At 36.4% G+C, this 16,121-nt stretch overlaps 1 protein-coding gene across 1 annotated transcript in view; it reads left to right on the top strand.

The window, feature by feature from the left end:
* CACNA1I (calcium voltage-gated channel subunit alpha1 I) overlaps positions 1-16,121 on the top strand; it is a gene marked incomplete at its 3' end in the record, with an annotated part of 271,333 nt that overhangs the window by 209,989 nt on the left and 45,223 nt on the right. The window contains exons 5-7 of the mRNA XM_029284278.1: positions 10,681-10,840; positions 13,449-13,764; positions 14,459-14,551. Of these exons, the coding sequence (XP_029140111.1) occupies positions 10,681-10,840; positions 13,449-13,764; positions 14,459-14,551 (569 nt within the window). The remainder of the gene's footprint in view (positions 1-10,680; positions 10,841-13,448; positions 13,765-14,458; positions 14,552-16,121) is intronic.

Raw genomic sequence — 16,121 nt, 5'->3', positions numbered from 1 at the left:
AGAGAGAGAGAGAGAGAGAGAGAGAGAGAGAGAGAGAGAGAGAGAGAGAGAGAGAGAGAGAGAGAGAAACCCTTTCTGCTTTCTCCTCCTTCTCAGCTTTCTCTCCAGCCGCCACAGAGGCTCACACGTTGCCGGCCACCGGCAGTTCCAGGCTGCGGCTCTGCATCTGGTGTGAGTGCTGCGTTCCCCTCTTCGGCCTTACCATGTGGCAGAGAGGGTGACCAGGAGCCGGCCAGCACTCAGCTTCTGCCACCGTGTGCTCCCATCTCTGCTCCTTTCATCCCACAGGCCGGGCATGCCCTGGGGCGCCAGGCTTACAGAACGCCATGGCCCGAGTGATGAAAGGCGTGGCCCGGCAAAGCAGAGCCGCATGAGGAAAGGCCTGGCAAAGCGGAGTGTGGCCAGGCGTGATGGGGTTAGGCTGAGAGGGGAGGGGCGGGATGAGGCAAATGAGTTGCAGTTTCATGTGTGTGCACTGGGGGGGCACCCAGCCGGGGTGGGGTGGGGCAGAGCTGGGGCAGCGGGGGCCAGTCCCTTGCCACTTCTGGGACAGCCCCCGGGGGCCAAATCTGGGCCCTCTGCGGGCCAAATCCAGCCTTCAGGCCTTGTGTTTGACATATCTGTTCTACATGGATGAGGTACTAGTTTTAATGGTAAAAACCAAACTTTGAAGCAAATCTGGAAATGTATTATCAGTCAATGCAGTGCTCACAATATAGGCACATGGATATATTGTCTTTCACATATCAGCACATGGGCATTTGCCAATTGCAGTTCTGGAGTAGTTTTCAAAGATGGCTCCATGCAAAACACATTGCAGTAGTTTATCTTAACAATGAAACAGGGATACATTATGATCATCAAGTCATCTCACTTGAGATCTACCATGTAGCCTATATTTCACTATTTAATGAAATACTCTGTCAAAGACTCCACTGAGTTCCACATACACCAGGTCTATAGCATTCCCCTTATCTATAAAGCTAGTAATATTATCAATATTAGCTTATCTAACCTTATTAGTCAATGCAATTTGTTGTGAGAACATTCTGTTTCCTATTGATTATATCAAGCTTTCCCAAGTAGTCCACAATGTGCTTCAAGATTTGCCCATCACAGACAACAAGCTTTCAGTCTGTAGTTTTCTAGGTCCCCCTTTTTTGAAGAAAGGAGTGACATTTGCTCTTCTACACTATTCTGAAATCTCTCTAGTTCAGGGATCTTCAAACTTGGCCCTTTTATAACTTGTGGACTTCAACTCCCATAATTCCTCAGCCAGGCACACAAGTCATAAAAGGGCCAAGTTTGAAGACCCCTGCTCTAGTTATTCAAGATTTCTGACTTATCTCCATCATCTGTTATCTCCTCACTTCTTTCTCCTCACAATGGACCTATATTTCCCCTGGCTTTCCTTTTATTTCTCACATACACAAAGAGCATGTTTTGTTTTTGTATCTCATAAGCCTTAGTCCATTTTAGCTTTTCTGATTGTGTTCCCATTATTTTTAGAGAGTACCCTGTATTCCTTGGTAAGATTCCCCTTTTCCCATTTCCTATACATGTTGCTTTGCTTTTTCTCTTCAGTATTTTAGAGAGCTCTGCGTGTATTCCTGCTGGCCCCTTTAGATTTTTCTTCCTTATGGGGACTGTTTCAATTGGGCCTTTAGTATGTCATTTTATAGAATTTCCCATCTTGCCCAGATGCTTTTTTTCTCAAAAATAAGAAGACGTTAGATTTGACCTACGTTCCTTTAAGTTCATCAAAAGATGCTCTTCTGAAGTCCACTATGTAAAGCTGAGTTTTCTTAGTTCCTTTACATCTGAATATCACAGATTCAAGAATAAGAAAAATACTTTTACCCAAGGTGCCAATCATCTTCACTTCTTCAGGGAGTTTCCCCCTTGTTGGTGATAATTAGGTCCAGGATAGCAGATATGAGCTAAGTGAAGATGTTAATGGCAGTGACAATGACTTCTGGCAGAGAAATTCCATAATGCTTTGCAAAATGCAGCTTTAGCATTATATATGCAGATATATCTGTGTAAACTAGGTGTCCAGTTTCTCAAGCAGCCCAATCAAAATAGTTATAAAGTACAGTGCCTAGTGAGTGCTAGGAAGGAAGGCTGCCTTCAACAACTTTATTAGCCATTAAGATATTAGAAGTCCTTGATTGTATCATCCCCAACATGATGTTATGAGGTTGTATGGATTGTTTGATCTCTAACACTTGTGTTGGAAAAAGATAGAAAACACTACTTTAAACTGTAACAGGAAAAAAAATTAGGCTGCCTCCACAGTGGAATGAGAATGAGGCAAAGGCTGCACCACAAAGATATGTCCTCTGAAACTGGTTAATGGTGTTTCTTTGTGCCACAGTTAGTGAGACCTGAGAAGGAATTTTTATTGTATCTTCTACCATCTCAATCTGTCATTTTAAGTTTCACCTGCATTTCTGCAATCTCAGGAACATGTTCTTTTACTATTGTTAAATCCCCCACCCCTCCACACTAATTGGGGGAGGGGTAATTGGGAGGCAGTGACTCATGCAGTCGGAAATACAAATACTGTCTCCTGAATCACTGCCTTGTCCTTGACTTGCTAAACCAAAGTAATACAACAAATTTACCATGAAGCAATTAAACTTCAGGTTGGCTAGAAGTAAAGGTGATCTTCAGCATTTACTCATCCTTTCACCTGCATTTCATTCCTATATTGTCTATTGCTTAATGCCAAATACATTTCTTGTTTGCTTGAACAGGAAGTTGCTGTTGATCGGTGAGAGATTTAGCATTCTGTAAAATGCACATGAGATTACTATGCACAGATATAATGGAGTAAAAATGTTCCCTAGCCCAAGTGACAGGAAGAACAAACTCTTCCATATCTTTTGGGGTATAATCCTCATCGTACCTACAAGCATGAGAATTTTTCCAGAAAGGATGGAAGATGTTGTCCAATTCATTTGGAGGATATTGGGTTGAGGAAAGTTGAATTGGGGATAACAAGAATGGCAGCCCCATATAGACCATGTTGCAATAATCTGAGGTGAGCAAGGGCTCTTAATCCAAGAAATTCTAAGCATCCTCTGAGAAACCAAAGGATTCACTAGTTGCTTAGGATCACTCAAGCAAGTAGATCTATTCTTCCTGTGAAAGTTGATAGAACAACTCAGTTCCAAGTCAATCAGACAGTGATCTTGCCAAGACAATTAATGGAAGCAACTATCCCTCCTTCAGATTAAATTGCAAGTTACATGTTTGTTCTTGTGACATTGTCATGTCATTGGTTACAGTAGAAGGGAAGTGAAGCTGGGGGGCAGGGGGAAAACTCAGTTTGTCCCTAGAGAGCAACTTTTTCACATGATAGTTACCATGCCATTTTCTCTGCCCTTAGTTCATGGCTAATCCCAAACCCAGAATGGTTCATTTCCAAGGGGGGTGTATACCTTGCATCTGTCACCTCTCAATATGTCAGTAATGCAAGACAGATCTATCCTCCCATCCACAATACGTTTATGGATGACAAGAGATTTATTGCTGGCAGTTCTGGCATTAAATAGCAGCAGCCAGATCTTGCCCCCTGTATACCTGGTCACAAATCGCAAGTCATGCTACTATGGAGAAGATGAAATTAATAATGTCAACTGCCCTTTGGGTGATTTTTTATTAAGTGGAGGCATCCTAATATCTTCATGTAGGCACCTGGAAATTATAATGATTAATGTTGCATAAGAAAACTCTATTTCTCTAACAGTTAATTTGGCTTTGGGACACTAAATGCAGTGAAAAGCAACGGATATACAAAAATGATGTTTTGTAACATATGAGAAGGAAGCATTGGAACTTAAATATGAGATTTGCCTGTATGTGTTAATTGCAGCTTGCACACACACACACACACACACACACTTCTCATCCTTTTCTAAATCACTTCTTCCCAAGAGTTGGCACATGCTACTTGCTTCATTGGAGATAGCTTTGGCAGTGGCAGCTGGTTAATAGAAGTTGACAGGAACTGTCTGGAGGGGACACGGATTCTCTAAAGTTGACAGAAGCTTGTCAGAAAAGGCATTGAGGCACCTCCAGAATATATTCACTTTGCCCACCATTCCAAAAGGAAGTTCAAATATTTTCCCCTCCAAAATTATACTATTGATTTTCATAGGATCAAAAGGTAGCTTCTCAGTTTCTTCTGCCATCCTCTCATGAAAGAAGAGAATTTCAGAGTATATTACATGAATAGAATATAGAATTCCTGCATCTTTTTAGTTATGAAATGGCCAAGAAAGCGGTGTGAATATCCTGTCTTTTATTATAGAATTATCTCCCCAGTGATCTGCAGCTTCCTGGCTTCTCAGGAATATTCTCAAGATATTGTGAAAGAATTCCTCCCTTTGAATTTTTTTCCAGTAACATTGCTGCCATTGTCTTTTCAAAAGAGTTCTGTTTTTGAGAAATTGATAATTTCTCCTTCCAGGGGAGAAATTCTGGAGTCATCCATCCAATCTGATGGGGGAAAAATTTAAAGGCATCTTTTACAAGCAGTCTTTCCAGCGGTGTGTGCCATTCTTCCATTTGCACACATATTTTCTCCCAATAGTCAATTGTGAGGGAGTATATTATTAAAAAGGATGGTTCATAAACTATGACTTTAGGTGCACGTTTGCCAGCCAGAAACTTCCATTGTCTCCTGATCAGTGACTGATATTCAATATATCTCCCGTTAAGACCAGAGACCAAGGTTCAACTTCTACATTTCTGATTCTCTCTTTTCAAAATTCACACCTGGTATCCATGCATATTTAATTCTCTGTCTGCTGTTCTTCACTGTGAAGAGTGCCTCTTTTCATTTTGATGTCCCAGAAGCCTGTTTTGTTTGGCAAATACTGCTTCATCAGAGTTCTCCTCCCTAGCTTCCATTCCCTTTTACACAGAATGGCTTTTTTAAAAAAAATACAGCCTCAGAAAAGGTCACTGTCTCTTTCATATTCCTGCTCCTCACTGTGAGCCAGTGTGGCTCCTGCTTTAGCATTGGAAAAGGCTAAATAAGGAGGAAGGAATGATGGAGTTCCAAATAATAGTATATAAACAGAAAGAGCTAGAAAAGAATAGCAAAGGAGATAGGCACCGTGAGGAGACGTTAACAATAAAAAAGCTAATGGAAACAGAGTCTCTCTGTCTCTCCACACACACATATGGACACATACACAAATCTATCTAGCTATACGTCTATCTCACAATGAAACAGTAGGAGAGGTAGACAGCAAAGAAACAAAGAATCGTTTTACAGACCATTACTGAAAAGGTGCCTGTTGGGTCCAAGCTAGCTTGCTTGCCATCAGAATCTCACAGTTTCTGCCACATTTCAGACCAGAATTGGCATATGAGGAAAATGTGAAAATTGCTTCAAATGTAATGTGTGAATTGTGAATCTGCTCCAAAGCAACTAGGAGAACAGAGTGCCCTAATGTTCAGTTGTTATCACATTAATCTTAAGTTCTGTTATTGTATGAAAAAGAAAGACAGCTATAGTTGTCACTCTGCTGCTAACTGCAGAGACGAAAATTAAGCTCATTCTGTCCAACTAAACTAATTAGCAGATATACAGTAGCAAATATTAATTTGTTTTTATTTTCTAAAATTAACCTATTGTATACCGACAGCATCAGATCAGATGTCAATCAGTAAAAACTATAAATCATATAAGCCCTAAAACATTCAAAATAAAACTGTATAAAAAGACACACTATTGTGATGGTCCGCAGAGCCTAGGAAAATAGTCAGGTCTTCATTTAGCACTGAAATATTAGTAATGGAGTGGCTTTGGAAGGGGAGCTGCTTCTTTTATATGAACACCTATGGTTTCCATGACCCACCAAAACTTTAAGTGAAATCTGATTAAGTTGCTGAACATAATGAATGTGCTGAAACTATTTTGGAGGGGGAGGATGGCAGAAAGCACTGCTGCTTGGCTTTTATTGCATAATAACATTTTTTATTACTATGACATGTTGAAACAAACTACAGAGTTTTCAGAGGTATAAAAACAAAACTAATGATGCCTCCTTCACACCTGGCTGAGACCATAGACTATCTTTGCTATTTGGATTGTTCCAGTGATTCTTTATAATAAGTACAAATGGATCAGGAATCAAGACTTGCATTTCATAAAATGGCATCGCTTTGTACATAATATTGCAATAATTTGGAAAGAATTAGTGGGATAAGTACTTGAATCTTCCTAAGTTCTTCTTATGCATGTTATTATGCATTTGTGAACTTGTTGTATACCTGTTGAATACATTTCTCCATGTTTACACAAGTAGGTATGCTTTGACATAGAAGACTAGAAGCAACCTCTCCAAGTATTGGATGAGAATTCTCATAATTCCCCACACATATGGCAACTCTATATTGTATGAGTCTCCCAAATCTTGAATAATTTGATGGCTCAGAAAACGGGTAATGGCTTTTTAATGTTATATTCCAGAACACAGGGATAACCCTAGGAGTTGGATTTTAAATAGATACTAATCATTTATTAGATTGCTGTTCTTTTTTATATATTATATAGTCACAACCGGATGCCTGCTAACAAAGAACTTTTTTTCAAAATGAATTTATGTAAACTTTTTAAAATGGACTTTTATAAAGTTGTAGCTTCTTGCTTTGACAAAATATGCAGAACTGTCTGGCACTTATAGAGTTAACTCAGATGAGAACGGGAGGGGGGAGAAAGAATGTAGAGAGAGAGCAATTTCCATGGGCTTCAGAAGGAAGTGAACCTTTGCCCCCCAGGCTGGTTGGAGAACTGACTCATGACAGCAAAAGAGGGAGGGAAAATGCTAGCAAAAATAACTGCTCTGGGGTGGAGACTTCAGATCTTGGCATCCATCCATGATGTGCTGTCAATCTGTTACACTGTTAATAAAGGCTTTTAGGATAAACAATGCCTGGAAGTTCTTTGAAGTGTTTCATTAGTCGGAACCTTTAAAAAAAAGCTGTCCCTCGAATACCATCTTAATTACAAATCAGAAAGTTCCAATAATTTAAAAAATAGAAAACATCTACCACTGTGCTGGAAAAACCTATGGATCCATCTTTCTTTGGCAAGGGAATGAAGTAATAATAAGACTTGTAGATTTTATTACTGTTTGTATCAAATTGTTTTCAAGAACTTCTGAGAATTAAGAATATAATCAAGCAAAGAGTTGATGTGTCTTTTCTCTTCCATAAGGTTCTTATTTCACACTTTAAATGGCACCATTCAGATGGTGTCATTTCTTTGCAAGCTTTTTAAAGCTAATTAGTATATTTCACCTGACTGTAGCTCAATGTGTTTTACATTTTGAAGTTAGGAAGTCAGAAGTAAACCCTTTGAAGTAAATGAAACTTCAGTCCAAGTAACCAATAGTTGACTAGTTGGTTATAGCTCTTCTGCACCAGACTTTACCCGTTACCATATCATTAAATGCCTCTAGTCATTTTTACTTGACTATACCCCATTTCCTTTCATTGTTAACTTGTGATAAATTGAGTGAGAAGCATATTTCCCATGGAATTACTTATTAAAATATACTAATGGATGTTTGCAAGTAGAAAAATATTTGGAATAATTTAATTATATATATATTACTGGAGGAGATTTCATACTTAAGAATTCTTGCTTTCCATTGGCCTGCATGTAATGATATCCAGAAGCATTAAGCAGATAACACATTTTGTTGCACGCTTTTCCTTCCCCCAGAATTAGTTCATATTTTATAATTTTTAAATTATAAAATCATTGCACTAAACCTAAAATATGACATCCTATTTATCATCCTAAAAAGGCATTGCAGTTTTTTTTTTGAAGAGCAGTCTTAGACATGTTTACTACAAATGTCCCACTTATTTTAGTGAGGTTCAGTCTCAGGTACACGAGGCTAAAGCTAATGTTTCTCCATGGGGCTTTCCCAGATAAATTGTTATTGGACCTTCTGCCCCATACATTTTTATTTGGTATGAAATTTCTTACAAATTCCCTAGGGCAAACTCGATGCTCTTAATCTGTGTTTTATTAATATTTTCATGATTTACAGCCAGCATGAATGATGAAAATAACTGTAGTAAAACGCAACTGGACGGCACACCATGTTGGAGAACATTTTCATAGAAACTCTTATTCCATTTCATCTCTCTTGCCACTGGCTTCATGTAGTACTAACTAGAACTAAATATTCACAACGCTATCTAACAAAATGAAATTCAATGGTGAAAAAAGTAAGGCTCTACATTTAGGGAAGAAAAACCAAATGTACAGGTATAGTATAGGGGCTACCTTGCTCAATAGTAGTAACTGTGAGAGGGATCTCGGAGTCCTAGTGGACAATCACTTAAATATGAACCAGCAGTGTGCTCCAGCTGCCAAAAAAGCGAACTCAGTGCTGGGCTGCATTAACAAAGGGATAGAATCAAGATCACGTGAAGTATTAATACCACTTTACAATGCCTTGGTAAGGCCACACTTGGAATACTGCATCCAGTTTTGGTCACCACAATGTAAAAAGGATGCTGAGACTCTAGAAAGAGTACAGAGAAGAGCAACAAAGATGATTAGGGGACTGGAGGCTAAAGCATATGAGGAACGGTTGCTGGAATTGGGTATATCTAGTTTAACAAAGAGAAGGACGAGGGGGGACATGATAGCAGTGTTCCAATATCTCAGGGGCTGCCACAAAGAAGAGGGAGTCAAGCTATTCTCCAAAGCACCTGAGGGCAGGACAAGAAGCAACGGATGGAAACTAATCAAGGAAAGAAGCAACCTAGAACTAAGGAGAAACTTCCTGACAGTTAGAACAATTAACCAGTGGAACAACCTGCCTCCAGAAGTGGTGAATGCTCCAACACTGGAAGTTTTTAAGAAGAGACTGGACAGCCATCTGTCCAAAATGTTGTAGGGTTTCCTGCCTGAGCAGAGAGTTAGACTCGATGACCTTCAAGGTCCCTTCCAACTTTACTATTATTATTATTATTATTATTATTATTATTATTATTATTATTATTATTATTATTATTATTATTATTATTATTATTACAACTGTCTCATTCATTTAGGGTACTTGGCCATATAATACTTCAATAAAAGTTGTTGATTCAGACTCCATGAAATCAACCTTATTTCTTTTGTGCCTTTTGTTTATTTAGCTCTTGCCTGTAGGACCAAATATCACTTGTTATATGGATAAGAAAGACTGGAGGGTTTTGTTTTTCATCATTTATTATTCATATACTTGTAAAGAACTAAATCAGGGGATTTTTAATGCATAAGACATACAATGGTTAAAATGATTTTACATCATTTATATCTTATTGATGAAAATTGGAGTCCCTGGAGCTAAGTATGATAAGTGATTAGATACATAAATGCCATCTCTCATCACTGGTATTATGTGAGTTTTCTTCTCTTGTTATGGCTTGAATTATCTAGACATCAAAGAAATGAAGCTACTGAAACTCAGAATGCTTTCATAAGTATTAAATCCATGCCTCTAAATATATATTTTCATCTGTGAATACTTTAATTCTTCATGGAGCTCAGTTCCATGCATTTTTCTGAGCTCAGATATTTTTTTATTCCCAATTGCTGGAAAACAATGACACAGGAAAATGAGACAAAGTGGAAAGCACAAAATAATGTAACTAATTGTATGACAGAGGGCATAAAAAGGGGATTAGCTGGTGCCTTAGGGAATTGTCACAGAATCCTAATCTTATCTCTCCCTCTCTCTTCCCCTCCCAAGCCAACTGATGTAATGAACTAGTTATAAATAGCTAATTAGTCATTTATACACTGCCCTACATGCAACATCTTGTTAAATGAGATTCCCTGGGCCAATCCAATAGAATGAGATGTCTCAGAAAAGATAGAAAAGTAAATGAGGGATTAAGAGAGTTACTGTTTGTTAAAAGGATTGTTTAAATGCAAGGTACGGTGGAATACATAAGCACTATGATTAATTTAGCAAAACGCACAAACCATTCTTACCATTGATGTACTGGTCAGCGTCTTAGCTTGGCAAAGTTATACAAAGTTAGGGAGAAACACAATCCACATTTGAACAATTTCAATTTGATAATTTGATAATCTTAAAGAATACATGTATAAGAAGAGAATAATATTCAGTTAACCAGGATCCAACCGTAATAACAGGTAGGTGCTAAAATGTATGATCATGAGATTTTTTTCTCTAAATATATAACAGGAGCTTTATTCAAACAATATCGATGATGTGGAATGCATTTCAGTTTTAAAATGTCAGGTATTTCTGGTTTACTTTAACATTTTGGATCTTGAAACACTAAAAATGGGAAGTGCCTCCTGTATCTTTGATATTTATGAGAATCTGTTTATAAGAACAGATACAATGTGGACGACCTGGCTGGATCAACCATTAGACTAAATGTATTATTGTTACATAATTCAAAGCTGCACATCTATTGTAAGTTTCCTAGTTGCCTTGCACTTTTTTTAGCTCCAGATTTATTTCTATATTGTTATCTTCCTTTCTCTATGTCTTCTAGTCTTACTACCATGTTTTCCTTGTTTCCCGTTTTCTTTTCTTTTTCCACCTTCAACCTTTGCTCCTGTGTGGTGATCTATCCCTCTCTCCCTGGCCCTGGTCCCTCTCTCTCTCTCAGGCATGCGAATATTGGTGAATTTGCTCTTGGACACATTACCCATGTTGGGAAATGTTCTCCTTCTCTGCTTCTTTGTCTTCTTCATCTTTGGTATCATCGGTGTGCAGCTGTGGGCCGGTCTACTGAGAAACCGCTGTTTCATGGATGAGAACTTGACAATGTGAGTGCTCAGGAAATGACTCTCTCATTCCTTTTCAACTTTGTAAAGCCTCTGTTCTTCCGCATTTTTTTTTTATCTATGATATTGAGCTAATCCCAAGTCCCTCACCCTTGTATACTACATCTAAAAGTTCCATCTGCTTCTTGAAAGGAACCTGTGAGAATGTTGACATTACTGTTGTATAATTATGTATATCATCAACAAGAAAATTCAAAGATTGTCATAAGATTAAAGTATTGGAGAGGATCATCTAGTCCAACTCCTTGATGCAGAAAATCCAGACAAAGAATTGCTAGTCTCTGTTTTTCAGGGAAAAAGAATCCATAACTTCAAGTAAATACTTACATGTTCAAACAATTATAATTTATTAAAATTTGAATAATATTCCAACTATTATTATTATTATTATTATTATTATTATTATTATTATTATTATCATCATCATCATCATCATCATCATCATCATCATCATCATCATCATCATCATCATTATAATAATAAAATTGAATTATTTGCCCTTCCAATGTGTTGGAGAATTAACTGCTATGACCTCATCCAGAATAATCTATCAGTTCTAAAAACTGTACAATACATTTGAAGGGAGTTCAGTTAGATAAGACTGCATAGTAAACAATTATATCTTCTCTCATTACTCCCTTTCAGGTTTTTTAGCTTCTCATATGGTTCCCTACATTCTTCCCCAGTATTGAAGCAGATGATATGTGAATCTGGGTGATAACTTCAAGGAGAACTGTGATGCTAACCTTTTTGTTTGGCTGTCTAGATTTCTAGATGTTGGCATGTGCAGATTCTTAACTCTTCCTCTCTCTCTAAATTTACACAGTGGTAGAAATCCAGCCTGTGTTGCAAATATGTAGTTTAAATTTTTTGCTTTAACGCAAGACCATTTCATGTTATGATTCATTTCATATCAAGAACTGCAACAATATGGACTTTCTAATGAATATACATTTATGGTACATATTTATAAAGCATTTTTAGCAGTTTTAATACATTTTCTGTGTTTTTTCTGCCTTACAAAGAATCAAACAAGTACATGTTTTATTCACATTACATTTTAAAACATTGTAGTATACATCTGAAGCAATATCATGAGTAAAGGAGCATATATAAAATGGGTAAACTCATGGTTTAAAATTGTGCTCCATTATTTTTAGATAATTCATTCGTTTTTAAATTTTTGTAGATTTTTATTTTTCTGAGCTTACTTCTACTATTTTAAGTTTAGATTCAATATTGTGGGAAGAATTGCTATCACATGTTGAGAAATAAGTATGCTTAATGATTCCATATGCTGGCATGGTACCAGATTACCCATTTGCTCTAGGAAGCATCTGCTGTCTATTTTAGCTCTAACTGTGACACAAACCTTTCTCTTAAGGAAAAAATGAATAAAAACATGCTCTTTCCTTGTCCTTTTTCAACATCTTTTCCCCAGTGTATAGAAATTGGCTTTTCCTTGAGTTATAATCACTTCAGATCATCTTCTAAACTATTGATCCAGGTCAATTTGAATGAGCCACAAAACTTTCCATTTCCTTGTCCATATCATACTTTGCTATGACTTCTGAACAAACCAATAGTAGTTAGCATTTCTCCTCCAAATAATAACTTTAAACTAGTGCTGTTCTAGAGTTCAGGCTGAAACACAGAGAGGGAGCAGTGCCATGCTAATGCCATTTCCAGATTTCCCATATCTTCAATTCCCAAATTTTCTGAACTTTTCTGAAGAAGAGGAAATCCTTCATTTATTCATTGTTTGAATACCTGCCCAAGGTTCCTGATTTCAAGGAATCATTTAAATACATTGAGCTGGGTACATGAAGAAAGAACCTTCTTTTAGTCCTAATGTACCAATGAAACTAATGGTAGAACTGACAAAAATAGAGTAATAAAATTACTTTCCACTCTGTTTTTAGCACTCAGAGAAGACTTTCTGTTTGGAAATCTACTATTTTCTACTTCTACTTTGGAGAGCAAGTATTGACACAGTAAAAAATTACAGATTTAGTGTACTATGGGGGCCCTGTCACAAACAAGCATACAACTGTGGAACTGGATCTTAAAGTGGATCTTGTAATCAATGTAATAAGCATTTTACTCTTGTTGTTCTTGTTAATATTTCTAATTCTAGCCAATATCTCTGGATAGATAACATTATTAATCCTCTGCTGTACTAGATTTTTATTATTTGTCTTATAGTCAGCCAGATATTTGGGGTTGGGTATGGCTTTTTTGTCCACTTTTTGAGTCCTTCCCAAGAATCTAGGATAAGGAGTTATTGTTATTTAAGAATATTAAAAGTATTATCATAGAATGTAAGCTGTTTCAGGTAAAACTGTCTTTTGCAATTGACTGACAGTGATTTTGTCAATGCTGATAGTGTTCAAGTGGTCTCCAGATGTTTTGAAATTGCACCCATGGTACTTATTATTATTGGTACTATCTTTGCTTTCTTTTGCAGCAGGTGTTCTACTTCTATTTGCAGGGCTTTATATTTTGTGATTTTTCGCCATTATGTCCAGTCTACACATGTATTATTAACTACAATATTTGCCATAACAATTTTGTTCATGTGTTCTCTCAGCCAAGGTAACATCACTCTTCCTCCCTATTATCAACCTGAGGAGGAGGATGAAATGCCCTTCATCTGTTCACTGTCAGGCGATAATGGTATCATGGGCTGTCAAGAGATACCCCCACTCAAAGAACGGGGCCATGTATGCTGCTTGGACAAGGATGACTACTTCTACTATACTTCAGTCAGACAGGAGTTCAACGTCAGTGGCATGTGCGTTAATTGGAACCAGTATTACAATGAGTGTCGTACAGGCAATGCCAATCCACACAAAGGGGCAATCAACTTTGATAATATTGGCTATGCATGGATTGTTATATTCCAGGTAATCTGAATCAGGTTATCTAAAACTTCTACTCATTCTAAAGATGAGGTCCCCAAAACACCTTTCCAAGAGTGATCTATCCAGGTCCAGCCGAGGTATTTGGTTTCCTGTGGCAAAGAACAGAAATGGACCTGTCTGCTTAATTTTACTTGAATCCTGGCAGTGTCTGTTTCAAGTAGCTGATTTTGAGAACTGTGGTTTATTTCAGAGAAACAGTCCTGTGTCTCTAAGTCAGTGATGCATAACCTTTTGGCAAAGGGAGCTACATTTTGTCTTTATACAGATAATAGGCAGAACCTATTAATTTTAATTTAAAGATTTAAAATCAAATAGAATTAAATGAGAAAACTAAGTTAAACTAAATTAGAATCAAGAAGACATTAAATTAAGGAAGCTAATATGATTATTCCTAATGATATTTAAAATGTTGTGATAAGTTTTGTGATATATTGGTCACATCCAATGTTTTGGAACACTATGTGAAGCTCTGGGAGTATAAGTCATATACCTTGTCTTAATGTGTTATGAAATATAATTTGAGAGCATCAGGCTAGGGAAAGTTGCTTTAGTAATCCATAAGGATTTTATTTTTTCCTTTTGTCAGGATTTCCCTAAGATGCCTTACAAAAAAAAAAGGATATTCTATCTCCTTGTAGCTACTGAAATATTTCCTATTCCCTCTCTCTTCTTTCAGGTAATCACTCTGGAAGGATGGGTGGAGATTATGTATTATGTGATGGATGCTCATTCATTCTACAACTTCATTTACTTCATTTTGCTGATCATTGTAAGTACAATAGTCCCTTCACTGGGTAGATAAAATATGCCCTTCACATGAGAGAAACAAATCCCAATAAACCAAGGAGCTGGACATTTATGTTCTTTGAAATAAAATAGCTGTTGCAAATAATTCTAGGAGATACCAATTTCAAATCCTTTGTTTGAAATAGCAAAAAAAATCATTCTTGTTCATGAATGAAATTGATGAATTCTTTCTAAGGTCTTTGAAATCTGTTGTCATATTTAAATACTTTTTTAAATAAGTGTTTTATTCATTTTCTATTATTACAAATCATAAGTGCTTAGTAAACAACATGATGTCTGGGTACATTTGTTACTCAGTGTTGCGTCTTAAATTCTTAAATATAAATCTGGTCAATGCTACACAATCCAGTGATTTTCCCCCCTGATGCTCTCTTCTTCCCATAGTATTTTCAATTTTTCAACATTGAACAAATACAGTTCTTACTACTATTGATACATACAAAATTAGATATAGACATTCTCTTCCATTTTTTCTAGTGTTATACAAATAAAAATGGTAATTTATAACCTCTTTTCTAACCACTTTATATTTGAACTGTATTTGCAATTAAAGTCTCCTTATTAAATCAATGTCCTGTTTGTCAAGCTTTTATTTAAGTTTGATTTCCCATTAGTATTCAAAATATCTTTGTCAGTTATGATTTTCTCAAAATTAGTTATATTTGTGTAGCTGAAAATTTCATTTATACAAGCCATCCTAGTGTTTTTATAATTCCCATATAAAAAAGAAGATGCCATTCTAATTATAAATCATATCTTTCTTATTATAAAAATCTATTTATATCTATGGGTTATCTATTTTTTGACCCTATGCAAACAAATATTGGATCATATAATACCCCATCTGGTACGTCAGATCTTCTGTTATTTGAGTCTAATTCTAACTTTCTTCCTTTGCCAATTGGCTTTCCAGGGCAAAGTAATTAAATCACCAAAAAAATATTCCTCTGTTTTTGTGAATATTGCTTGGAATGGGAAAATCAATTTAAGTAGAGTATTTTTGAGGGGGAATTCCACCCAGTTGTATTCATTAAATAACTCCCACTTTCCTTCTCCCTCAATTTCTCTTTTCATTTTTTGTCTCCCAATTTCTGGCATTTCCCCTAACAGCTTTATAATCCATTTTTAAAAATCTTTTTCCTTATCCTCAGGTATATTTTGAAAACCTAAAAAATAGGGTGCCTTTTCCATTTCCATTGTTGTAACTAAGTCAGATTTTTATTTGTCTGTGCCAATTTATGTTTCCCTTCTTTTATATCTTGCATCTTTGGATCAATTTCTTCTGATTCATCTTTTGTTTTCTGACTTATTTGTTCTTTCTTTTTTTTAATAGATATTTTATTGGTTTTTAACTATAACCATCTCCAGTGCCTGGTGTACAGTATGTTGTCTTGGTTTATATTTTAACAAGAAAAAAAAGGACAGTAATAATTAATTAACAGTCAATAATGATTAAATTTGATAATTCCATAATTAATATATTACTTAATAATACATTTCTTTGATCTTCCCTTCTCCCATTTGTATTTTCC

Source organism: Protobothrops mucrosquamatus, unplaced genomic scaffold (assembly GCF_001527695.2).
Source record: "Protobothrops mucrosquamatus isolate PMUCROS unplaced genomic scaffold, P.Mucros_1.0 scaffold486, whole genome shotgun sequence".
NCBI classification, from domain to species: domain Eukaryota; kingdom Metazoa; phylum Chordata; class Lepidosauria; order Squamata; family Viperidae; genus Protobothrops; species Protobothrops mucrosquamatus.
This window is presented reverse-complemented; position numbering and strand designations above follow the sequence as displayed.